The following is a 26,823-nucleotide window of genomic DNA, read 5'->3' as shown; positions in this document are numbered from 1 at the left end:
TTGCCTTGTGCAAATCAAATTAAGATCCTGCATAGGTTTAATTCAAACTTTGTAATAAAAACATTGAAAAACATGGCACAGGACTCCAGGGCTGCACCTTTTCAGTCTGCAGTGTTTTTTATGATAATTTTACCCTTGAATATTTTGAACACAGTTGCAAAGAAATTAGTTATTTTCATTTTGTTTAATTAAAAAGCACACAAACAAATTTAGTCTTGAACTGAATTTTGAAATGCCTTTTTACTCAATTAGGGTTAATAGCTTGTAGTCACTCTAAGTCATGGGAATTGAGTCTTTATTTCGTGTATAATTGTGAAATTTCCAAATGAAAAACAAAAAAATAAAATAAAATAATAATAATAATAATTCTGTTCAATTTTTAAATATTTGCTTTTGCAGTTTTACAGTTAAAAACTAAAAACCAAAAGTTATGACCACAACTTTGAATATCCAGTTGACATTCACACAGCTTTTTTTGCCAGGGACATTCACAGTCTGGCTAGAGACGGCAAATTGGACATTAGCAGCTATGGTCCAGTAACTGGATAAAACTTCCTGGCTTCTGCTATGAATGTTAAGTGTAGAGGTCCTTGCGTCTACGCTCCTCTGCATGCTATTTTAATAAATCATACGTAATTGCTGCCTCTGTCCTCTTTATGTGTCTATGTGTGTGCCTGGGTATGAACGAGGGTGCACTGCATGAATGAGTGAGCGCAGTGTGTATTAGAGATAAGGTCATTATTAATTGGTTGACTGGTTAATGTTGAGTTCTAGGTTATCAGATCCTTTATAAGTACCATTTGCGGTTATGGCGCTGCTGGGAACCAAAATAGAACAGCAGCGGGTTCTGTGATGATGGGTGCTCATATGATGAAGCTTTAACGAGGCTGCGTCTCAGGAGGACACTAAACCTGCTCAGTTTGGGCAGGAAGAGTTTAAGAACCCTTGTTAGAGCCTAATGGCTTAGTAAGAGGGGAGGATGTGGTTTGTACTGTACAGGTAAAATGAATAGATAAATGTGAGTGTGTGTGTACGCCGTCATGAGGTGTCCTTGGTGGAGGATATGATGGTAATTAGGCTGCTGTTTTCTCAGTGGTGTTCCAGCGATGAGTCTATTTAACCTCTTGGCGCTGTGTGTGTATGCATGTGTGTGTGTGTGTGTGTGTGTGTGTGGGGTGGGGGGAAAGTAAGTGGTGCATCCATGTGAGAGTGTGTGCACGTTCCAGAGATGAAACTGTTAGATGCCCATGTGTGTTTGCATGTGTGAATGTGCTTGTGTGCGTGTCTGTGTGTGTGTGTGGCTGCCCTTTAGTATTTGCTGACTCAGGCTGGTTTTCCCTTTCTAAAAGTAAATAACCTTGGTCCACCAAGCTGTCAGCTCGCCCCCCTGTGCCCTCGTCCCGACATCTAAAGACGGCAAGAAAATCTCTGCTCTCTCATCTGAGCACCACAGCAACACACACCACAAGCACATCTTCAGAGAGACTGCACACTGCAAACAACTTGTATCTTCAAAAAGCCACCTTCTGATGCAAAACTGGTACAGTTTACATGCTTTTATTTTCTGCCAGCATATTAAATGAATTCCGCTTCATGTTGTGACACGCTGTTCTGAATGCATCGCCCGTAGCACAGAGACTGTTCTTCAACCAGAGGGCTCGGGTTCAAACTCACACACTTGTGTTTGAGAAAGAGGATCGTTTGCCGAACCGTTTGTGCTGAGAGTGCGGCGGCAGTGGCTGTGTTTTATTGTTTTTCATAATAAAGCATAACGACAGCCAATGAGAGAATCCCAATATTTAGTTTTGGATTATATGCCAGTGGTTTCTGCATGGCCAAAACAAACCAAGTCAAGCCAAGCTAAACCAAACCAAACCAAACCAGAATTAAAGAAGGCAATAAAGTTGCCATTACAGCTCAGATAAATAAAATCAGTGTTTGTGTTTGTCTTTTTATACATTGTTAAAATACCAAGGTTTCATATGGTTCAGTGGTTGTGTTATGAGATACACAAGCAATGTCTTAACCTCCCCAACTCTCACCTTCACTCACTTTTACTATTCTATCCCCTTTTCCTCTTTCTGTCCTACTTGTTTTGACCTCTTTCTATCTGTCCCTCTATCACTTTATCTATATCTTTCCCTGTATTATTGTTGGTTTGACTTTATCTGTTTCTATTCTCACCCATTGTTGTTTTTCTCTCCTCTCTTCCCTCTTGTTTTGCTGCTCTCACTCATCCCTCTCTCTGTCTCCTTTTCTCTCTCTCCCAAGCCATCCCCCTGGAGGTTAATCCCTCTGGTTTCAAATAGAGATAACCATGGCAACAGGCCATGGCTTTCAAGCTTTGGATGTGTAGGACAAAGGCATTGATCAGGATGAAATAGTATCAGGTGGAAGTGCAAAACACACAGAATGCGCACACATCTATGCGTGCGTGTGTGAGTATGTGTGTGTGTGCTTGTTTGTGTATGTATTGGAGAATGCAACAAACCCTGACAAGGCTGCTCAGTCACTCATATTACACTGCGTGAAAATCAACCAAGTGCATGTGAAGTTGTTTTTTCAGTCGATACATTGTTAAATCCACAAATCCCATAGTGTTGAAAATGATGAAGACTGGAGAGCGTTGGATGATTGCATAAAAAATGAGAGATGCAGATATGTCTTAAGGTCTCTGGTTTGGGTCCTCGGAGTCACAGGGAAAATGTGTGGAGTGAAAATAACTTGGACTTAGCACTTCAGCGACCACAGGTTATTGTCCTTGAGCAAAATTAACCCACAGCCCCTGCTGCTGCTCAGTGGCCTGTCATAGAAAAATGAACAGTCCTGAGAAGTGGGTGTGAAAGTGAAGCTTTTCCATGTTGTAGTGTTTTTTGTAGTATGACTCAAATAGAACACTTTTACCTTAAATTAGAAATACAAACCTGACTTCTTTTCTTTTTTATTGCTTTTGATTACGGTCAGGTCATACTTGGAGCACACATACACGCAGATGCAGAGAAAACAGCAGAGCTGATGAAAAAGGTCTTTTATTGAAGTGTAAACCAGTGCTCCTCTCCTCCAGGACTTTACAGCCGAGGCCAGCAGAAGGTGTGGGTGGACATGGGCAGCTTAGCTCTCTGTTATACAGCAACTCAACCAGCTTGTATAACTTTTAAAAGTGCTCCAAGTGTTATATGCCCTTGGATGACATGACAGTCTCATTTTTAGCCTTTTACTGCAATGCAGTTAAGGTGAGAATAAGGTTGTAGCCTTTGCCTTAAAGCCCCTAAATGACACTCTGATGCTGATTTATCTGTGCTTCCGTTCAAGAGGATATTACTTAGAAATTAGAAAATATTCAAATGCAGGATATAAAGATACATTGTGGGTTTTGCTGAATAATATGATGTATAGATTCTGAATCTGTTATTCTGTTTTTACTTTCTCCCACTCATGCATGTACAGTATGCAACATGACACAGTAAAAAAAAAAAAAGACTCCAACGCCAGGACAAATACGTGTCTTTCTTCCCTCTGAGCCGATGTGATTCTTGTGTCTGAGCCAGAGCTTTATGTTTTAATCACTGTAGTGCCGAGAGCACAAACCTACTCCTCCCCTGCACTTTTTCAGAACTTTTTTAATTTTGCAGTTTCCTTTTAATTTGTTTTCTCTCTAGCTTTGGCTCTTAACCTCATTTTCCAATGATTTGTCTGAGGACAAGCCACATGCCATTAGTAGGGGGGGAAAGGAAAGAAACTAAAAGAAAGAACCAAATTCATTCAATAAGTTTGTCTAAAAACTTTCTTTATTAATTTTCTCTTCCCTTATCCGAGAAAGTGCTTCCTCAATGATAATCCAGCAATCCAGTAGGCCCTCTGGTTTATTGCATTCTTTTAATGAAATGCTCAGATACAGACAGACAATCAAAGAGCAGTTCTATGAAAGAAAGGACAGATGGAAGAGGTAGTTCTGTGTGTGAGTCATAGGAGCAGAGATGAACTTGCTTTTAATCTGCTAGAGTAGTGAGTAGTGCAGGGTTCACAGTGTGGGCTGCAGACCATGCCACCAGGACTACAAGGTTTGAGCCTCACTCTTGACCAGCTGACCGTTTCTCATCCTCTCCCCCACATTTTCTGGCGCTCTCTAGAAGATACTGTCCAATAAAGCAAAAAATATAACTGCTGTACAAAATGGCGCCTTTAACAAAAAGCTGTGGAATCATAAAACTGCTGCCTTGTGTATAAAAAGAGGCAATGTTGACATTGTTGACACACAAAAAACATTCATTTGATTTTTGTTCATCAGAGAGAATAATTTGCAACAAAAGTGAGTGTTGAATAATGTCTATCACTGATAAGAACAGTGATGGAACTCAGCACCTAAACATTTAGGTAGCCAATGATTTATTCTTCACGGCTGACTCTTGCAATTATTCACTGAAAATCTATTTTCATTTTACCCTTGTGCTAAGTCCACTGACCATTCTAGGTGATTGTACTTGCAGTAAGGACTCTTCAAGGCTCATGAATAATTTCATGCTACCTTGTTCAAAGAGGTTTCCCTTTGTCAATATAAGGACTTCTTCCAGCTATGACCTGCTACAAGTCACTTTCCTAAGGGATTCATTTTTGGTCTTTTTAGTTTTTGGATTGGGCCTCATAAAAGACAAAGACGTGAGCTATTTAATGTTTCTATGCAGATGATATACCACTTAATGCTACCTTGGAGAATCAGTTAATGTAGGGCACAGTCTGGGTTTTTATCATGTAGAAATATTAAGTTTGAACAAAGTCCTTCTGTTGTTGTCCTTGTAAAGTAAACTGCAGTTGCCCTGGCTATGTGGTTTCAGTTTTGTTGAGGAGCACTCCTTGGTTCTCCTCCAACCAGCTCCAGAGGTAGCTGGTTGGTATTTACTCTGCCTTGTGGCTCCGTTGCTGGTGAATATCGTTGCTGCTCAACTTGCAGACTGTGGGTCTTGCTAGTTGGTGCTTTTCCTTCAATCCGTTGGTAGGCTCTCAAGTCGCTAACAAGGTTCAGTCCAGTGGAGGCGTCTGCTTTATGCAGGTCTTCTGGGGTTTGAACAGCAGCAGCTCCTGTTGAGGAGCTACTGGAGGACCCAGTAGTGATGACAAGAGAGCAATGATACATTCCGCAACTCTAGATAGATCTCAGCCTTGTGTGACACCTCTGTTTATTTGTGTATATGTAGTTTTTGAATGTTGATAAGCGTGTGTAGTTGTCATCATTAATGAGTCTCTCTGAACTGCCATGAAACAGTCTCCACAGTGATGATACCGCATCAAATGCCGACTGACACACTGACACACACACACACACACACACACACACACACACACACACACACACACACACACACACACACACACACACACACACACACACACACACACACACACACACACTTCTCTCTCTCTCACAGGCGTCAACAGGGTGTGTACCTGCAGAGTCAGAGACTCCCCTCCTTGGTTCCAGACTCCATTAATCATTTAGAGCAAGGATTTCCCTGAAGCCCGCTCTCTCCTCAGGCAGACACTACGACATCAGGCTGACACCGCCTCAAATTTATCAGACATCAGAGAGATTTGTTTCAAAATCCCTCTTATTTAAAGAACATTCAAGTCTGCTCAACATTTTTATATGTTCTTTAATGTGCACGAATTGGATGTGTGGATTGTTGTCTCAAGAGCTGGGCAGTCTGTGTTGTTGTTGGATGTCTTACATTCTGGACAGCATTTCCATCAGCTCAGTCTGAACTCTAAATGTTCAAGTTTTTCATCCCTGTATAATGAATTTTTGGGCACTTGACATGCTACTCCATCATAGCTCTGCCATTGAAAGTGTTTAAAAAAAATCTCTCTTGAAATAAATGATTTTGAATTTTCAGTCAAGGTTTTTTTTTTTTTTTAGTCTTTGCTTCAATCCTGACTGATTGTTTTAAACTCCAGCCACTTCACCGGCGTCGTCTGTCAAATGTCTGAGACGTGGTTACAAGTAAACACGGGTGAAGGTGATGGAAAAGTCTGACCCAGATTGAAAATAATTAGAATGATTCATTTGATTAAAAAAACAGAGAAATAAAGTTTTTTTTTTTTGTAAATTTAACATTGCACTCTTGTCTGCCAGGCTACTCCCTGGGAATTCCCAACTCAGAAAAGGAATGGATACTTTAGCATGAGCTCTCATTGACCTTTAACAAATGCATGGCCTGGTAATCATTTTCGGTTTATTCCTTTTACGCACAGAAACATTCACCACATACCAACAGCCACATCCTGACACCCCCACACGCACACACACATTTATTTGAGTGGCAGGTGTACAAAAATAAATTACACGCAATACCTCAAAGTACAGCTGTGTGTGTGTGTGTGTGTGTGTGTGTGTGTGTGTGTGTGTGTGTGTGTGTGTGTGTGTGTGTGTGTGTGTGTGTGTGTGCCTGTCTACCAGATCATCCGTCTGCATTCCAGGTAATTAGACTGGCCAACAGCTGAGTCCCATTAGCATTGATTACAGCATTCAGTGCTACACAAGAGAAGAGGGAGAAAGGAAAGAGCGCTGGAGAGAGCGGGATATGAATGTACTGTACACACTGAATCTGTTTTTTAGGCATTATGCCTATTATGTGTAGGCGTTTGCGTGTGTAATCGCTCTACATGGCTTTTTATGCGTTATAGCAGTGCCTTGGCATGGTTGGTTGCCTTGGCGTCTTAACAGTTTAACCTAAGGCCCTGTGTGTTATGAGGGACACAGCCAAGATGTGTTTTGTGAACTATGACCATAAACACGTGTTTCATATTTTGTGGTATATAACAAAAATGCTTTTTCCTTAATTGGCTTCCCACAGTGGAAGCTCAGATATTTTACCAGGAAGTCAATTTTGTAATCTTAAACCCAAAATGGATCACAGGCCTGTTTCTCGTGAATCCCCACAAGATATGGAAGATTATGTTTTTTTTTCAATGACTCATGCCGTGTTTGGGATTTTTGACAAAAAGAAGGTCCAGGCCTGAACCATAAAGAAGTAAGAACAACCACATAACCACAGGAAATGACACCACTGCTACTCAGCTGTTAGGAATCAGGCCCACACTCATAAGTTGTGTTTGTGTGGTCAGTCTGGAGAATAAACAAGTACATCCACAACAAAGAAAAACAGAAAGACAGATGTGGATCACACTCAGACTACAATGTTGTTTAGTCTATCTATGCATATATCCATAGTATCTTTTTTTTCTCCTGAATTTCCAGTCATGTCCAAGGGAAAGTGATTTAATCAATTTATGAGGCATTTTGATCTGTTTTCATCCCAGGAAATGTTTACTTAATCCACCCTGAGCTTTTCTGTCTATCTGTATGTGCACCTCTGCTCTTACTCCCTCCATCTGGCCTTCTCTCTCTCTATTTGCGGTGTGTGTGTGTGTGTGTGTGTGTGTGTGTGTGTGTGTGTGTGTGTGTGTGTGTGTGTGTGTGTGTGTGTGTGCATCCCTCTCTTCTATCTGTGTCTGACCCTCCCTGATGGTTTCACTGTCTCAGAATTGGGTGATTGATTCCAGCTCTGGACGGCTGGCAGACAAGCAGCCTGCACACTGGTGTGCAGCGGGGACTGCACTCTGCTCTGACTCTGTGATGAATTACTGGCCTTTAAATACACACAGTAGAGACAGTGTGAGCAGAAAAAAAGAGAAGGATGGGATGAGAAAGGAAAAGCCATGGTACAATTGCAGTGAAAAAGAGAGGACAGTTGAGCGCAAAAGGCAGAGGCACAAAAAGGGCGACAGGGAGAGAAGGGGGGCAAACAGGTAAATTAATGGTTGAATTTAGTAATAACTGCATGAGTGACTTGAGAATTTGAGAACTGTGTGTTTGTGTGTGTGCGTGCTTGTGCGTGCGTGCGTGCACACACCATTATCTAGACAGGCCTCTCTTATTGCTTTAAATGAGTCATGCAGAGTGTGAAGACGCAGGCAGTGTTGGAAGCCAGAGGGAGGAAAAACGTTCTTACCATCACAAAATTGAATTAAACATTGAAACATAGTCAGTCTCTCACTTAGTCAAGTGTGATGCCATTTCTTTGAATAGTCAGTGTTTCTTTGCCACTTCACAGTCGCTAGAGAACCACAGAGTGGAAAACAGCTTCTCTGCTTCTGAATATTTTCATAAGTATGCCATCACTTGAAAAGCCCAGTTTTAATGATCCTTGAGTGTTAGCTCAGTCTTTCAAAGGTTAGCTAAGCTAAATGACCTTTGTAGCCAATTAACTACAGCAAAAACCTGGTGTGGAATTTACAAGTGCACGGATCAATCTTTGTGTTTTCTTTCTCTGCTTGAAAAGTTGTTATTTCTTGGAAGTTGAAAGAATGTGACAAGCGAGATAAAGTCCATGCCCTTTTTGTATTATTGCGAATTAAATCCAATTCTCTGGAGACATTCAACTCACAAATATATAGAGGAAATAACCAGCTATGACTCTTTTTATGCAGTCTTCATCCACAAGCTCTGGAATCTCTGAACTTGCAAGAACAGTGACATTACAGTGGCCTTTAGCCGGCTGAAACATGCAGCAATGCTTCAGGAATTTTGATCATGTCTAAATATTTCCACTTTTTTCCTCACTCAGAAAAACCCACATAACAGGCAAAGTAGTGGAGCCATGCAGCAGACAGACTGAAATACACAGGACATAGAAGTGATTTGACATGTGGGTGGTGTTGAAAGAACAGCATATGTACAGCAGCATATGTATTATTTAGACAATTGCGTCAGGTTTTCATGCTCTCCACCTACAATATTAGAGCAGACACATTATGTGCATTACAAAGCGGCAGCAGCCAAACACAATGCCATACTAATATGAACTGACCGGAACATTAAATGATGAGGTAATCACTAATCCAGTGTTGATTTCACTGAGCCTGCAGTCATCATGGAGATAGAGAAAAGTGTATATCTCCATGTCTAATGAAACCCTGGGGATTTCTGGGTTTAGGGTTCATGAAGTATTTATGGCATGTTCATTAAGTATTGATTAAGCCGTTAGAGAGCATTTAGATACCCAGACAATCATTATGAAAGATTAGAACTTGGCTTGAGGAAGAGGAAGATGGAGGAAGGCAGAAATGCAGAGAGAGCCAGAAACGGTGGTGAGGGGCGAATGGAAATGAGGGAGAGTAAAGATGTGAATGGTAAGGCATATGGAAGACGGGGAAACGGAGTAAGGATGCAAGAGGGAAAGGAAAAGACGGATGTGAAGGGCGAGGAGAAAAAATGTGCTCTTTAAATATTAATTAAGCATTCAGATAGCATTTTAGACAGCAAGGCTACCATTATAGGAGATTAGGTTTTAATCTGAGGAAGAGGATGGGCGAATAGCAAGTAGGTAAAAAAGGAAAGGACAAGAGGGGGAGGGGGAAGGGGAGGGTGAGAGCGAGCATGAGAAAGGAGGAAGTTGAGGTATGGGAGGAGGTGGGCTGAAGGAGGGCAAAGGAGAGGAAAGAATAGATGGATTAAAAGAGGAAATGAGCAGGATTAAGTGAAAGACAAGATGGAATGGTAAGTGGAGGGAGTCAACACATATTGAACAGAAAGTCTTATTTCCCTAATCATATACTGCTTCTTTATGAACGTGCCCAGCTCGATTTCTTTTCCGAGGCGCCCCTGTCTTCACTTAGTTTTTCCTCATCTTTCCATCCATCCATTTTTAATAACCACTCATTGCTGTTCAGGGTTGTGAGAGGCCGCAATGTGTCATTTTGGAGTGTGGAGTGTTACTATTTGAGATGCAAGCGGGATTGCAAAGAAATGTGACATTCAAGTACCCGTCTCACCTCATATCCATCCATCTACGATATAGACTCAGCCGGTGTTTTTCACAGCTATTTAACCATTGCTTTGCCCTCTCTTTACCCTCTAGCTCTCCGGCAGGTGTTGTGGCATTGCAAGGTAACCGGGAAGTAGCATGATAAGAGGCACAGACCTGCTATAATGATGCAGCAATGAGGTTTAATGGGGCTGAAAACACAGGCTGACTCGCTGGCAGGCTCCACAGTCAGGGAGAGGCACAGTTGGTGCGAAGCTGTTTCCAGCTCATGACAGATGTTACTGAGAGAGAGGGGGGGGGGGGGGGGTAGAGGGGGTGGACAAAGAGGCAGAGAGACAAAGAGACGTAGGGAGAGAGGGGACGGGGAGAGAGAGGTGAGTCATTTGCAACATGCAGAGTGAGAGATCACTGAGAAATAACTTTGTGCAAACGGGAACTTTGAGCAAAGTCAAGCAGAGTTCACTCACATGCGGGTGCTCCAAAACACTTTAGTTCATATCCCTGAAGTACTTGTGCAAATAAATGTGTTTTACAGCCAGCTGTGTCTAGAGATGGTCAGGTGGAGCAATGTGATTTCAATAACCCACCATGATGCCCCTGTTAATTTTGTACCCATCTCACTCTTTATTCCTGGGATAAATCATACAAAGAAAACTAGGGATTTCCAGGCAGGCATTGGAAGGGATAACACAGACATGTATCATAATCAGCAACTGGAGGAGTGGAGGAGAGGTTATGGCATCCCTCTTGCACACACAAATCTGCATTCATTTCCCTTGTTACAGTAACTGCAAACTGCACGGAAAATGTGTGCAGAAACAAAACAGCTGACCCACTTTTAGCTGAAATTGGACAAACCACTGTGAGATTTTGTTTAAGACGTATTGTCTTTGGATGAAATTAGCTTGTAACCACATTGACCACAGGGGTAGGAAATCTTCTGTTTTACCATTTAATCTTTTTAGGGCTTTCGAATTAAAAAAAAAAAAGAAAAAGAAAGAAAGAAAAAAAGAAGAGAGCAAGGATTGTGTCAGACCTGCCTCCATAGACAGCCAGGGGAAATTCAGTTACATACAGAGTAACTCTAGATTGAAGACTGAAATTCCTCTGTGTCTCGATGAGCAGGTAACTGTTCGTAATGACAAAGTCCACAGTCACAGTAAGCGTGTAAAGTGCAGTAGAGCGAAGCCTCAGGAGTACTATAGAGCTAATTTACTTGAATGACAAAAGCACTGAGACTTGTAAGTGTGCGACATAGCGATGGATGTGTAGCATTAGACAGTGGTTCACTGTTGAATCTAAACAATCAAAATTTTATTTTTTAAACACGGCCGTGCCATCAACCTCCTATTTGTATTGTAAGGGTTTCTCTAATATTAATAATATCAACCCAGGCCCTGCTCTTGCTATATCTATATTTCAGCAACATAAAGCTCACAGAATAGTCAGATATGTCTGTATGTTCTTACGCTACAGACTCTTTATAAGAAGAATGATTTGCGCTATCAATAGAACGTGAAGACATGTTTATTACTGTTTAAACTTCCTGTTTTCAGGTTTTGAAGGCTTGCATGACCGCCCCATCAGACTTTACTCCACTAAAAACAATACTCAATAGAATATCATGAGCTTTAAAACAGGTGTTCCTTGTCATAATGCTTCCTCCCGTGTGATAAGTGATATATCTGAAGTTAATATGAGGCTTCAGCAGTCTGAGTCAGCAAAGTCAAGTGGATATTTTCCAAAGTTACAGTGTTTTTTTTTTTGTTTGTTTCTTTTTTTTTTTTGGGGGGGGGGGGGGGGGGGGGGATTTGGAGGAAGTTCCCTCTTTTTGTTTCCACTGACAGTGCTTCTGTGCTGAGCTACAGTATGTGAAAGGACAATAGTAGGCTCCAAAGACAGGAGCTGGTGTTGGTTCTTGTGCTGGTACTTGTGCTGGTTCTGGTACTGGTTCTGCTGCTAGTGCTGGTTCTGGTACTGGTGCTGGTTCTGCTGCTAGTGCTGGTTCTGGTACCCACTTTGGTAATGGTACTGGTTTTTGGTACCAGTTCTGGTGTTACTTCTGGTACCGGGTTTGGTACCGGTACTAGTTCTGGTACCGGTTCTGGTACTGGGTTTGGTACCAGTACTTGTTCTGGTACCGATTCTGGTACTGGTTCTGTTACTGGTACGGGTTCTGGTGTCACATTGGGTACTAGTTCTGGTACTGAGTCTAGTACCAGTACCGGTTCTGGTACCGGTTCTGGTACCGGTTCTGGTACCGGTTCTGGTACTGGTTCTGGTACCGGCTGACTTGGGATTTCTCATCTCGAGCCCCAGCGATTTTTCGATTTTACATAGCTTTGGAAGATAACCACTTGTTTTAACTTCTACTCCTATGTCTGCCAATGCCTCATATTAGCTTGATTTAATACTATTGAATACATTTCTGCCCAGAGAAAGACTGCAAACCTTTATTCTCCATCACTTTCCCTGACAGAGCAGAAGCATGAGGTCTTTTGGATGCCAGTTTGTACAGGATACATACACCTATTGCAAAAACAGTTCAAGTGTCCACATTGGCACCTGACCAGTGCTTTATGATTGATTTAAGCGTGAGTGAATTCTGTAATTGGACATTTTCATGAGGAAAGCAGTCCAACTATAATTTATACTGGTTTGCTTCAGGGAGGTCCAACTATAAGAAAGATGACTTTTAGATCAATGACAGATTCCACAGCTGCTAGATGTGATTTTATGCATTTGATCTCGCCACTTTCATCTGTCACTACCCACATCGATGCACACACACATCCAACAGCATGTACACAAATGCAAAAGATTATATTCAAAGCCAGTTGCCCTGTGTGGGAAGACAACTGTGCCACTCTGTGTATTGGACACTCTGCCAAAAGAAAATCCCTGCTGACGAAGGCAGATATTCAGACTTAGAAAGAAAGGTAAATATTTCAGACTTCCTTCAGTGAGGCTGTTCTGCTTACTCTGAGTCACAGACTACATGGATGGCTTTGGTCACAGCCAGTCAGACTTGGGACTCCCACACTTGAAATCACACAGCTCTCGTGCATGGAAAGGAAAATCCTCCATGGATAAAGGAAATGTTTAGGTTTAAAATGAGCCATTTTGGGCAACCTTTTTTAAAAGTACACACAAGGATTCACCCAACAAAACAGACATATACACACACTAATACTAATACACAACAATAAGTGCAGCAGGATGTTTTTGTAGCCTTGCCTAAATCTGTACCTTGCTACAATTCTGTCTCTGAGCTCTTGGGGCAGTTCCCTTGACCTCATGAATCTTATTTTGCTCTGATATGCACTGTGAGCTGAAAGGTTTTATTTAGACAGGTGTGTGCCTTTTCAAAATTATGTTCAAACTATTTAATTCAACACAACTAGACTCCAATGAAGGTGTAGAACCATCTCGAAGATGATCGACAAAAATTGGCGGCACCTGAGTGTCACAGCAAAGGGTCTGAAAACTTATATTCACGTGATATTTCAGTTTTTCTTTTTTAATTAATTTGCTAAAAATTCTAAAATTCTGGGTTTATGTTGTAATTATGGGGTGGTGCGTGTACTGTAGATTGATGAGGAAAAAAATTATTGTATTGATTTTATCATAAGGCTTCAAAAAAACAAATGGTGAAAATTTGAAGGGGGTCTGAATACTTTCCATATGCACTGTATATTGTCATTGGGTCTCAGTACTAAACATGTTGGGGGTCTAATGACGTACTTTAAAGTATACAACACCACCATTTCCATTCTCAGTATTTACACCATAATCAAATACATGAACAACAATCTACTCCAGCACCATGTCAATTCACTGTCACTAATGGATCTGATATCTGGGGTTGTCAACAGGAAATAAGAGGAATATCAAAGATATTGAATATGAAGAAAACCCATCAAGGACCTGCTTGTCACTGATTATAATGAAATTAATTCATGTACATGTTTACATAGAAGCATTTCTCTCTCTCTCTCTCTCTCTCTCTCTCTCTCTCTCTCTCTCTCTCTCTCTCTCTCTCTCTCTCTCTCTCTCTCTCTCTCTCTCTCTCTCTCTCCCTCTCCCTCTCTCTCTCTCTCGCTCCCGATCCACATAATAACTTAATGTATGAAAACAATAACTAGTAATGAAAATACAGACAAGCAGAAAACACATAATGGAAAAGTGTAATAATTCCAGTGACCACAGCTGGCCACAGTGGTCTATGACAACAAATTTGCAGAAAAGTTGTGGTGATTGGTTAAAATTGCAAGGGCCCACAGATTTCATGATGACTGGATGAATTTGCTAGAGCACCCTATATCAAACCCTCTCCGTTTCAATCCCTCTGTAATTTACAAGCACTGTAGATACACACAATACACAAACATGCACACTCCTGCAGAGGATCAATTCAATGTGAGTGCTGTGGTGCCGCCAAACAGAATGAAAATAATTGAAGTATACTAGTCTATAACTAAATGAGGGGCACATTACTGTAGAAGGAGGTTCCCCTGGAAAAGATTAATGCAGCTCTGTTAACATCTATGAATCCTGAGGGGGTTACCTTACTGCTTGAGGGGTTCTGAGTGTCAAGCCGGAGCACTATCTCTCCAATGAAATGTTTATTCCTCTTTGGGGAGAGTTTGCCACTTGAGTTAAATTCACAGATATTTTGCAGTGGGATGTTCAGTCATAAATATGGAAATAAACAGCTCGAATGGCACAGCCTTAACTTTTAATGCATTTACTGCTTCAAAACCAGCTTTTAGTGGAGGGTTATAGTCAACTCTTTCATTCCTCTCACTTTATTTTGAGCTTTTTACATACTTGAGGGGAAGAAAAACTGTTTTGCTTGGCACCAGGGCAGTCTCTTGTCTAGATTTACAGTATATCCTTGGTATGAGGATAGACACAGCATTTCAACCCTTCACCATCAGCTAATTTTTAATTATTGATAATAAACTGTATTACATTTTATTCCTTTTTTGCACATTCTTAAGGATGGGCATGTGTTTTTGTGAGACCCAAAACCAGTGATTATTTTCAAGGCTTCAGAGACACATTTCCAATCAGCTCTTAACTCTCTAAGACCAGACTAAAATATTCAATTTTCTGGCTGGCACTTAAACATTTGTTGATGCAAGACAAATGGAAGTGACGAGAGCGAGTTCCTCATCTTCTACCGCTCTCTTTTGTCTCCACAGCAACAGGAGCAGGACCCCACCAACCTTTACATCTCCAACCTGCCGGTGTCCATGGACGAGCAGGAGCTGGAGAACATGCTGAAGCCCTTCGGTCACGTCATCTCCACACGGATACTGAGGGACGCCAATGGCCTGAGCAGAGGAGTTGGTTTTGCCAGGTACACAAAACATTACACACACAGATGACTGTCAATACAGATTTCGCATTTCATTTATTTATCCGCTCCAAATCTATTTAAATGTAATATTTGGCCGAGCAAGCTAATTCATAATCACTGAATAGAGAAAATAACATTGATTCAAAGCTATCACACTATGGTCCAGAATCATGTTTGAGATAATTGCTAGTGGCAATGTTACCCTGAGTTGACTCCCTGCCATTTACACGTAAAGGACTCAGCTCTAATGATACAAGTCCACATTTCTCTACCCTTGGCCTCTTCACCCTCCTCTGTGTGTGTGTGTGTATGTGTGTATGTGTGTGTGTGTGTGTGTGTGTATGGTCCTCTCAGTTACAACATGGAGTGTGCCAGTGATTAGAATGCAGTCAGGGCTCCATTCAGGGTCACTGGCAATGTGAAGAAAACCCAAGACCCACACACATGCTCACTCACATACCACATGCACACATACACAATCTCTCTCTCTCTCTCTCTCTCTCTCTCTCTCTCTCTCTCTCCGTTAGTCCCAGTCACTGTTTTTTCTCCCACACACGCACACACATGCACTCACACACTGGCTTTTGCTTGCCAAGCAGGCAATTAGTCATTGAGCTGTGATTGGGTGAGCGGAGCTGAATAGGGGCAGACAAAGAGGACATGACACACAACAGATCAGACTGAATGGAGCTTTTAAACCGGGACAAAGGAGAGGAAACCCCATAGAAAACACACAGATGCAAAAACACACACACACACACGCACACACACATACTCGAGCCTGCCTAAGGCACTGTGCTTCAGACATACACAGACAAACAAGCCAAGATGCATAAACGGGCAGGTATATAATGCATTTACTCCCATGTAGGACACATTAGCATACAGTCCTATCCACATACAGGACTTCCACTTTTTAATGAAACCACATTATCTCCTGTGCACATGGAGTTGTAACACAAAGAGCTTGTTGTCCTCAAGTAGCCCCCTTTCTTTCTCTTCTCCCTTTTTCTGTCTCTCAGAATGGAGTCGACAGAGAAGTGCGACGTGGTGATCCAAAATTTCAATGGGAAATTTTTGAAAACCCCTCCAGGCATGACAGGTAGGTGTCGATCACCAAGACAACTGCTTTGTACTCCCTAAGCCAGTGTGTATAGGTCGGGTTGCTCATATAGATGTAGGATTTGTGCAGCATGATAGACTCAATCACCCTCCACAAACACACCGGAGGTCGCTGTATAAAGGTAAGATTATTTGACCTTGAACTGAGTTTCCTGCAAGCCTTTAAAAGCACTTCCATTAGGGTTTACGTTTGTCTAAGAAAAAAAAGCATAGAAGTCATCTTTTGTGTCTGGCTTGCGGAGAACACAGCAGTCTGCTTGACATGTATCAGCTACACACAGCGTGGTGTTGTTATGATAGCTGGACAGCTTGCATCATAGAGGCTGGCTGTTGTTGGATCATTCTCAGTGTCACCAACAATACAATACCTGAGTTTTGGTACTGATAGAAACATGGCACTTTTGTTTTCACAATCTTAGTTTGAGAAATATAAACCCATTTCTCTACAAGGGCATCTTTTTTCATTTGAGTATTATAAATTTCTTTTCATTCTTCAGGAAAGTGGGTTATCATCTTCCTGTAGAGGCATTAACATTATCTTTGCCTCATAGGAGTTTTATGGATGCTGTAGAGAAACCAGCCTCGCTTTCAGTCTAGAAGACAAATGTGTATTGTGTGACATCAAATCAAGTGGGGATGTTTCTTCTTTTTGTCTTTTTTGTGGTAAAAAAAAACAAACTCACAGGCTCTTTCACATCTGGACATCTCTGCCTGTCGGTATAACATTTGTCTTAGTACAACGCCATGTCAGTGCAGTGTAATACTTCAGCAATATCTCTGCTGCTCTCTCTCTCTCACTCACTTTCTGCCCCCCTCTTCCAAGACCACCCTGAATTGATTTAATAGGAAGGTCTTAGTGATTAATTTCTCCACTGTACAGGACATAGGCCCAGGCACAAGACACATACATACATACTTATAGACAGACGTCCCCTAAAGCAAACAGTCTGTGTCTGATTGCCCCTCCGTATCAACAGCAAAGACTCTGCCTTTAAACACAGAGGGTAGAGGAGAAGGCAACAGGATGGGGTGGAGGGAGATGAAGAATGAAAGAGAGAGGAGGAAGCGGAGGAGGATGAGGGGTGTGTGGGTGTAAAAGAGAACAACATATACTGTACAGGGAGAGAGCCCAGTGGGGTGACTAAAATAAGTGAGATAACAGAGAGAGGACAAGGTGGTAGGGGAAAAAAGAAAGGTGAGATGGGGAGAAGCAAACTGGAAGTGACACCGAATGAGGGAGAAGAGATGGAGATGCAGGAGGGTCAGATATAGTTAGAGAGAGAGAGGAGTGTGCCACACCGAAGAAAATGGAAATCAAGGACAGAGAGAGAGAGCTGTGCCCTGTGCCCTGGCAGAATGATTTGTGAAGTACGGCATGGTGGGTGACTCAGTTTCTCACCCGGACACACACACACACACACACACACACACTGCTGTACTTTGAGGTTCTTTGAGGTATCACGGTGTGAAGTGAATGATGCATTGTGGCAGCCATTGCTACTTCTTTTTTTTCAGCCTGCGTGTGTGCGTGTGTGAGAACCTTAACTTCTCACACAAGGACAACCGTGACTGTCAGCACAGTAAAGAGCCATGAGCTTCATGGTTGTGTTATTGTGCCGGTTGACAAGCTTGTCTCCATGACATATCTGAAAAGAAAACTGTTGTGATGAATATTGTTAGACAAAACCATTGAATTCAGCTTTTCAGGTTATTGCTGCAGTTCATTTGATCCACATCAGGCTGTCATGTTGATTACTGTATGATTGTGTGAATATTTGCACACAACAAGAACTTAAAGCAACTTTACTTGATATTTTCATATATTACAATTGGGTCAAATGAAATATGAACACGATGAATTATAATTTTGAACCTGCAGAGAATTATCACCCAACACTGCAGGCCGCCTCAGCTCAAACAGTTTGCAGGCAGAAGCTTTTTGCATTGGGAAAGAAAAAAAAATCTCTGAAAACCCACTATATGCTACCTGCCTAGTCCTACAGTAAATGTCAGACATAGTGGACATAGTAGGAGCACTTAGCAGCAAAAAAAGCAAGAGTGAATAGTGGCCAGAAATACGTCTCCAAATGAAGCGGATGCGGCTCTGTATCTGCTGGATTTGTGCAGAAGTAACAGTTTTAAAATGCAGCTTGTGGTGCAAAAAAATAAATAAATGCAGGTTCAAACTCAACAAACACAGATATGCTTTCTCTATCTACACCTACGAAGTCGCTGAGCTCTATAATGAAGGCGAGGCATTGCTTGTCTTGGCCAAGAGTGTCCATTTTCTACTTTCTCCTTTGTATGATTGTTGCTCTGGGCTCCCCAACCAGGGAAGACATATACACACATGCATACAGTAGATACACACTGTGCTTAGCGATGTAATGCCAGTATCTTTTGATTCATGTCACTGGTTTTCTGTGTCACAAACAGTCTGTGGAATTTCCATGGCTGTTGCAGTGATATCATGACAGGCCTACGTGCTTTGTTTTAGTCTCCTTATTACTTCTATGTCTTTAAAAAAACACCACAAATTCAAATGTATTCCTATTAAAACTTAAACCCGCTCTGCTAGACCAGTGTAATGTTTTACTGCAGGTGTGTGTGCAGCACTGAGTGATGTGTGCTTGTGCCTCTTCCTGGGTCGTCCTCTGATTGATACTGCAGTCTGTCCATCCAGGCTGATGTATTGACAGGCAACAGTAATATTTTACTCTCCAGCCACAAGATTAATGCAGACATTGATCACATGACCAGAGCTTCCATGAGCCCTAGTTAACAGGAAGTCCATTGATCCACAGCTTTCTGCTTCTCCCAGTGGGGGCTTTCATAGAGACAGAGTATCTAGATTGAGCGGAACCTTGATTCTGCTTATTTTTACATTTAACTTATTAAGAAACAACTGTAGTCAGACTTTTCTGCAGATCTTTATCGTCTTCATTGTTAAGTGATGTTACAGTAAATATAAAATCTTCCCACAGATCTTTGCAATGGCTCCACAGCTTTTGGTTTTTATACATTTTTCTAGAAAGATCTTAACTGCTCCTAATGTCTCATCACCTGCAGTGAGTGGACTCGTCCTGTAAATTCGACATTTCAACATGAGGTGTAAATTTAGCGATCGCAGTCTGTGTATTCACTATATGTTGTAATTCTGTCTTCGCTGTGCACATCGTTCGATAATGATTTTCCCCCGTACAGTGAGGGAGAGACTTAGACCACCCACCCATAAAGAGCATATGTCTTCAACAGCTTCATCATGACTGTGTCACTTCCTATCACAGCTTGATGTATTAAACCTACCAGACCTGCGGGTGCTTTCACTCCTCAGGTTTGCTTCATTTGGCCCAGGCCAAGAAGGAAAAAAAAGATTCATTGTTTTCTTCCAGTTCTGGTCCAGCTGGTGTTCGCACTGACTTATAACAATCAAAGTGTAAACATAAAGTTATAAGGATTGACAGTGAACTCTGTGCATTGGGCATTTGTGGTAACTGTCCTGTCAATCCTGGTGTTCACAAACAGCTCATGACTCACTCATGGTGTGTAAGGAAGGATAGTGTGTGCTGCTGTTATTGGAGTAAGACACAAACTCAACACTGTTTGGACTCGGTTTCTCGTCCTGATTGAAGGGAAATCCCCACACTCACTTGGTGATGTGCAAAGGTATTACCATGGTTAGGATCTTGAATGAATAGGCCTATAGGCTCTACATCAACACAGATGGCTTAGAAAATTGCTTTTGTAAGGGATCATGATCAGCAGATGATTAAGCTTTTGAAGTCATGGTAAAACCACCACGTATCCTTTATCGGAAAATCTTGTGGTTAGTCAATTTCGTTTTTTCCCAATAAACCATCCATCAGTGTCTGCTTGGAAACAGTTGTTAGGTTTGATTGACAACTTCCTTTGCCAGGTTAAATGAGGCATTTTTAGCTATTCTTTTTTATTACATGTAAATAAATTTGTATGTTAATTTTTGGTTTCATCCTTTAACCCTCACTATGAATTTCTGGTGCAGTTTTGTGGACTTGAGGTTTAACTCATGCATTACCACAATAAGCACGGCCTTAGTTTATCAAATACGTTTTTTTATTTATTCAGACATAGAAAATTATTTTTACTCCTTTATGTCTTCTTTTCTCTTCATCTTACTTATTTCCCTGCTCTCCAGTTATTCTGTCTCCACCTACCACCTCTGTCCCGCATCTAATCTCTCCCTCCATCTCCACTGGTCCCACGTTGTTTCTCCTTCACCCACTTGGCACTCTTCTCTTCCTTTCCTATTCCATCATACTGTAACTTCCTTGGTCCAGTTTTTTTCTTTTTTTTAATCTTTCTCCCCCACTATGATGTTGTCTTGTTGCTTTGATATTTCTCTTTGTCCTGCCCTCCGCTAATGGGAAGACAAACGGAGGACAAGAATGAAAAGAGCCCAAATCGCAGAGAAGGCGCATTATCACTTTGTAGTTTCAATAATAATCAGGAGGCTTTTAAAAATGAGTGCAGCCTTACATGCCTGCTAAGATCATGAGGCATTAAGCCCCCATTCATTGCCGCCATTCAAGCGGTTCAATACTTTAATAAATGGGAAATGAATTTTAGTTGATGTTCCTGATAATGGAGGAAAGAATTGAATGAGACTCTACTGAAGAAAAGATTGTGTAATTATAGGACAGCACTGCACTGTCAGACTTGGTGTCAGCTTACATGTGTTATTTGGAGCCACTTATTCAACACTCAAACATAGCTACGTATGGGTGTTAAAAATGCAACGATTTGAAAGCACTAACCTAATCACATCAACCCTGTCAAGTTCGTAAAATTACAAAGACATTTGCTGCTATCTTAACATCATTTGGGGAATTAATTTCTTAAATAAATGTGTCAGTTCATCGATGCATTTTATTCCCACTTGTCTCACAGCCAATTCCTTTTGTGTTGCGTGTTGCTTTAGGTTTATAATGAGAAAATGCATTGAATGTAGTAAACTTCCTCCCCCTCGGGGATGCTCTGAGGGAACGACGTAGTGAGTGATTGTCACTGTAAGGAAGAGCTAGTCAGAAGAAGACAGAGGGCGGAAATTATCAGATTTCCCTTAAACTCAAACTAAGTGTAAATCTTCTAATGCTCAGTTCTCCGTTTCAGCTTACGGTCCTCAATTTTATGTTTATTGGAGCAGACATAGCTGTTGAAATTTTAATGATATAGTGCTAACAGCAATATGAATAAACATTTTCTAATATATATTTTTAAATCCAGTAGCAAATACTTAGTTTGCTCTTGTGTGTGATGCTTGAACAAGTAAGTAACCCTCCAGAGCGCATATTGTTCTGTCCCAGGGCTTTGAGCTCTTTGATGCTGGGCGTCTTAAACAAAAAAAGAAGAAGAAGGAAAAAAAGAGGATTTCATCCCATTCAGCCCAGCTGAGGGAGTCCTCATTTTGTCACATTTGAGGATTGGATCCCATTTTCCAACTGAATGATTTCCCATGTTGCTTCCTAATGGATTGGATTTTATTTTAAATGGGAATTTCCCCACTTCAAAGATTTGGTCCCACTTATATGATATCCCTTATCTTCCCACAGTGAAAACTGAAACCACTGTGCCATTACAAGCTAAGTTTGTCTACTGGTGTCTTGTTTAGAAGAACCAAAGCTAAGATCTATATACTGTACCTCCTGCACTTCACAGGTGCAGCTTGTCTAATCTGTGTTGCCTCCTCCTCCATATCTTTCCTTACCTTGTGTTTCTTTTCATGTGCCCAGCTCGCCAGCAGTGAGATGGATATGTTTGTTTGCTCTGCAGGTGCTTTAACGGTTTCTGTGCTGCCCCACTGTAGTTTGCAATATCCCGCAGCTCCAGTGAGTGGTACAGTAACAGTGTGTGCTCCGCTCTTCATAGTACAAGCCATGCAACCTATATCCTGCCAGTTAAACACAAAATGTCACAGATCGAAACTCCTGGTCAGATCAGTATAGCTGAAAGTTTTTTTTTTTACCCTTTAACATTCACCTACAAAAAAACACACACACATACACACTGAGGCTCACAACTACCAGTTTCTACTCTGTGTCATTTTGTTGACATCTCTTAGAGTCTATACAATTATTGATGTCTTACTTACTTGTTGCTCTGGCAGACACAATCACAATTTCCTTTCCCAAGTAACACAAAGAAAACACAAAAACAAGAGCGTGACTATTCATTATCAGGTCCACGAAGCAGTGACATTTTGACAGATAAATTAAACAGATAAATCAACAACTGCAAGCCTTAGTTAATGAGTGCAAGTAAATCTTGTAAAAAAAAAAGAAAAGAAAAAAACGCCTCAGTTTGTTAACAAATTACATGTAGCTTTTGTCCAATAAAGTGTTCTTGTCTGTTTACTTCAATTACTTGCCTGTGTCAGGCTCTTGCCAACAACTTATTTTGTTCAGTAGTATTGACCAGCGGGAGGCACACATGTCCAGGCAGGCGCAACTACACACCATATAGTGCAGTGTGTGGGTGGGTGTCTTTATATTTTTGGTCTTTCAGTATTTGAGATCACACATTTTTCATAGGGATGGAGCTCAGAGGCACCTTGTACAACGAGGTAAAAACACAAAATTCAGGTTCAGCTTGAAGCACTGGAAACTGATGCGATACATGATTTATCAATCACAAAAAGTGTCTCCATATTTGTTGAAAAAGAAAATTTGAAGTTTGAAAGGTTTAAATAGGTAATCATGCACAGAAATACACAGACAAAATCCCAACAACTCCTTCTCTTCATCCCCACACTCCAATATAATATGATCCACTAAGCAGCCACTTCTGCCTTCATTAATTTTCCATCAGACCTTAGGAATCGTCTTAATAGTGCAGTAGTTTTCTCTTCAACCTAAGAAAGTATGTGTCTATTTGCCACTAAATGTGTGAGCACTTGCCCTACCTAGCAGGACAACTGGTTAGAAAAGCACAGCTGGAGAAAGAAGGGCAACACTGTTTTGCTTCAGGCTACAAAGATCAATTTCTGTGTGACTTTAGCGATTGTGAGCAATCATTTTTCCTCATTCGATTTGGTTTGAATTTAATGTCTTCAACTCTGTGTCCTGTTTACCAAAATTTCACATCTCTCTGAACTCTTTAGATAACCAAATATTTGGTTCGGACAATGTTAATTAAGTTGACATGCCTGAATGTGACCCATTTTGGGGGCAGGCACAGCTGTACCCAAATTCATCATGAATCCATCACTTTGCGTTACATAGAGGCAAGAGTGAGAACAGCAGGGGTCAAAGTGACAATTAAAACTGTTCCTCCTGTTAAAGCCCTCGTGTGACATGCAACAGATTGTAGAGCTGCGAAGCAAGCTCAATAATTAATTTGATGCACCAGTTTGAGCTGGGTTTTTTTCACAGGTAATCTCGTCTCTGGATGTTTTACTGCTGTTGTTGCTTCCTGATTATGTGGTGACTGAGTTCACCTCTCAATAATAAATAACATTCATTATCGTTGTTATCATCGGCAGTATTTATGGCCCGTCTCTGTGGTTGTGGGTGAACTGCAGAGTGTGTTGAAGGGATTTTTTTTTATTTTTCTCTGCCAGTGAAATGCATGATATCACAATCGTGCCACCACAGGCGTCACCTGAAGCTAATACAACAGTGATGTTACACTTGTCTCTTTTTACATTGTAGAGTATGATGTGAATAAAACGATTTTAGGGATTACTTCAGCTGTTACGTTATTGTTGTTATCTGTGTGACAGTAAAATACTAGTGAGCTTTTCAATTCAAAATAAAATGGTTGATTGGATTCATTTGCTTTTGATAAAAGACTCAATAGACAAAACGCCTTCACAGGTTGGTGGATTTTTTTGCACTGTATTGTTGCAGAACCGTTAGCTCATTATCCAATATTCTGGTTAATTCATGGCCATTTCCAATCCTTTCACCAGCTGTGCTCCATTGAAATCCTGGTTAGCAAGACCAATTGTACAATATTGTGTTATTGTCAGGAGTGACAGATATCCTCTTTGTCTGAAAGTGGAAATTAGCAGGCCACACCAAACACATAATTATCACAGGACGTTTGACTGTATTGATATTGTTTTTGTCCACAGGAATGTATTCACACTTACACTACACATATAATTTGTATACTATATACAGTACTTCGAATGAACTTTATTTCATGTTACGCTTACATTTTTGTATTTGTTGGATGAAAAGAATTAGATTATTTTACTTCACTTAGCTTGCTGTTATAACGCAGAGCTCAAACACTTAATTTGCTATGTTTTGATGTGTTGTTTTGGTGGGATTGTGAAATGCCATGACAGTGTAATCTGGCATGTCAGATTTAAATAGTAATGGGATTAAACTCCAGGTATCTGAGAGACTGACAACATTGTGTGGAAAATATGAATTATCTATAGAAAAAAGAAACAGAGCTTTCTCCTATTAATTGGACTGTCCAAATTTCCTCAAACCAAATACCAGACTCCTGCAGCAGTCTCTGAAAAACACTGCATTCAAGCTCCAGACGCACTAAGGCAACCAAAACACGATAACAGTATTGATGTATGTCTCTGCGTTGGCGTGTTTGTGCATATAAACAGTGGCCCGTAGCGCTGGGCCACTGTTTAATGTCTGGAGCCATTTTTCCAGCTCAGATATAAAAATATCTTACAGCAACAACGATGCTGGTATGGGAGTTTTTATGTGGAAGTGTGCTTCTATTGGGGATTATACAAAATGGCCTCTGTCTCTGTTGTTGCTGTAATATATGTAACAATCATAGTAACCCATAGAAATGTCCCTCTGAAATCATTACATATTTTACTCAGAGCCAGGTTGTTAATCTAAGCAACAGCAGGGGAAAAAATGAAGGAAAAGTGCTTTGACATTTTAGTCTGTTGTTCTTCAGCAGGCATCAATCACATCAATGGATATTTTCTCCAATATTTTAATGTTCCTATCTGAGCATAATCTACTCTGTATTTTTGCATCACTAATTTTAACAATAATTGAGCTACTTTTCATCTCACCTTGGTCCATAAACACTTTTATTGCTGTTGATGTGGAGAGTAAAAATAACAGATTCCATTCAAAATACAGAGGCACCCTTCATGCAGAACTCGAGGACAAACATTTGTTTCAGATCAGCGAGATTTTCTTCTGTCTTTGTGTGGTACTTTAGAGGAGATACAGAGAAGAAAGTGTCCTGACTATAAACTTGACAAGTTGTCAGCCAGCGACAATGTGGCTTTCTCTGTTTGTCATGCCAGTAAAACAAAACAGCAACAACAGAGCTCAGACACTGCCTTTAAATGTGTATTAAGAGTTTATGTCTGTCCTCATGTCCCATGTTTTCTCTTACATGAAGCGGCAATCATTTGTCACAAAAATACAGATGCATCAATAAGTGTTTAGCTCCACACCCATAAACCTGACAGTTAAATCCTGCCCATGTCATTTTCAAATGTGTCCTCTACCATAATCTGGAGCTAATCCTGCTCTGAATTTAAAATTTGAATTCACATCTTTTTCATATTAATAATATATATTTATCTTTTCATGTTTTTTTATCAGTCTTAAATGCCACATATTGATTCAACCTAAGATCAGATAATATATTTTGCATTTGCATTACAGTGACCACTTATCACAAGACCTTTTGCCAAAGTTTCACAAATTACATTTTGGATAGTTTCCCAAAGGCCCAGGAGCTAACTAGCAAATGGAGCACAATATGTTTCATTGCCATCATTTGCTAAATCAAAAATAAATATGTTGCCACTTCAAAGACAGGTGCTGTGGAATTGGTGCATGTTCTTTGCATCTGATCATCTGAGGAACAGTTAACAGTTGTCCGGCATTTAATACGAACATAGCATGATATTATGTTATTTTGATCAAATACTCTATTATAGTTTTGTCACCTTTATAGTAGGTCTTTGGGTTAGGGCAAGCCCTGCAGTGGAAATGCAAACAAGAGCTAAAAACAAAACAAAAAACATATCGTTATTTAATTTTGGTCCTGTGTGGCTCCTCGTTTCCTCTGAAAATGGCTAAAAGGTGACAAGGATCTGCTGAAGAATAAAGGCCTAAGTGAGTTTAAAACACTGACAAATAAGCAGCACCAACAGATTTCTGAATATCCTTTGGTGCCACCTTCCTTAAGTGACCTACTGTATGTTTCTTATACATCTTTACTTCAAAACATCCATCACCTGTGATGTAAAATGGCGAAATGGAGATGCATATAAACATCATGTGTACGCCTACACACGCAACTGTTTACCAGATGTACATAAATGCATGGTGGAGAGTGGGTGAAAGAAGGAGAGAGAAAGGGAGTGATTGAGAAAGATGAATAGTGGAGGCAGGGGATGATAACAGAGGCCCGGCCATGTTGGCCTGTTATCGAGATAGAAATCAAGTTAAAACAGTGTAATGACAAAGTACTGCTAAATGCAGTGTAATCATATGGGACTGTGAATCTCCATCTTCTTACCTTTGGAGT

The 26,823-nt window shown here is 40.8% G+C and overlaps 1 protein-coding gene across 1 annotated transcript in view; it reads left to right on the top strand.

The window, feature by feature from the left end:
* The window catches only part of LOC310999637 (RNA-binding motif, single-stranded-interacting protein 3-like), a gene marked incomplete at its 5' end in the record, with an annotated part of 106,628 nt that overhangs the window by 56,925 nt on the left and 22,880 nt on the right, over nucleotides 1-26,823 (top strand). The window contains 2 exons of the mRNA XM_083990155.1: nucleotides 15,029-15,186; nucleotides 16,209-16,288. Coding sequence (XP_083846281.1) covers nucleotides 15,029-15,186; nucleotides 16,209-16,288 — 238 coding nt within the window. The remainder of the gene's footprint in view (nucleotides 1-15,028; nucleotides 15,187-16,208; nucleotides 16,289-26,823) is intronic.

Source organism: Trachurus trachurus (genome assembly GCF_905171665.1).
Source record: "Trachurus trachurus genome assembly, chromosome: 16".
Lineage (NCBI taxonomy): Eukaryota > Metazoa > Chordata > Actinopteri > Carangiformes > Carangidae > Trachurus > Trachurus trachurus.
The sequence above is the reverse complement of the archived record's forward strand: the minus strand, read 5'-3'. Positions and strand labels throughout refer to the sequence as shown.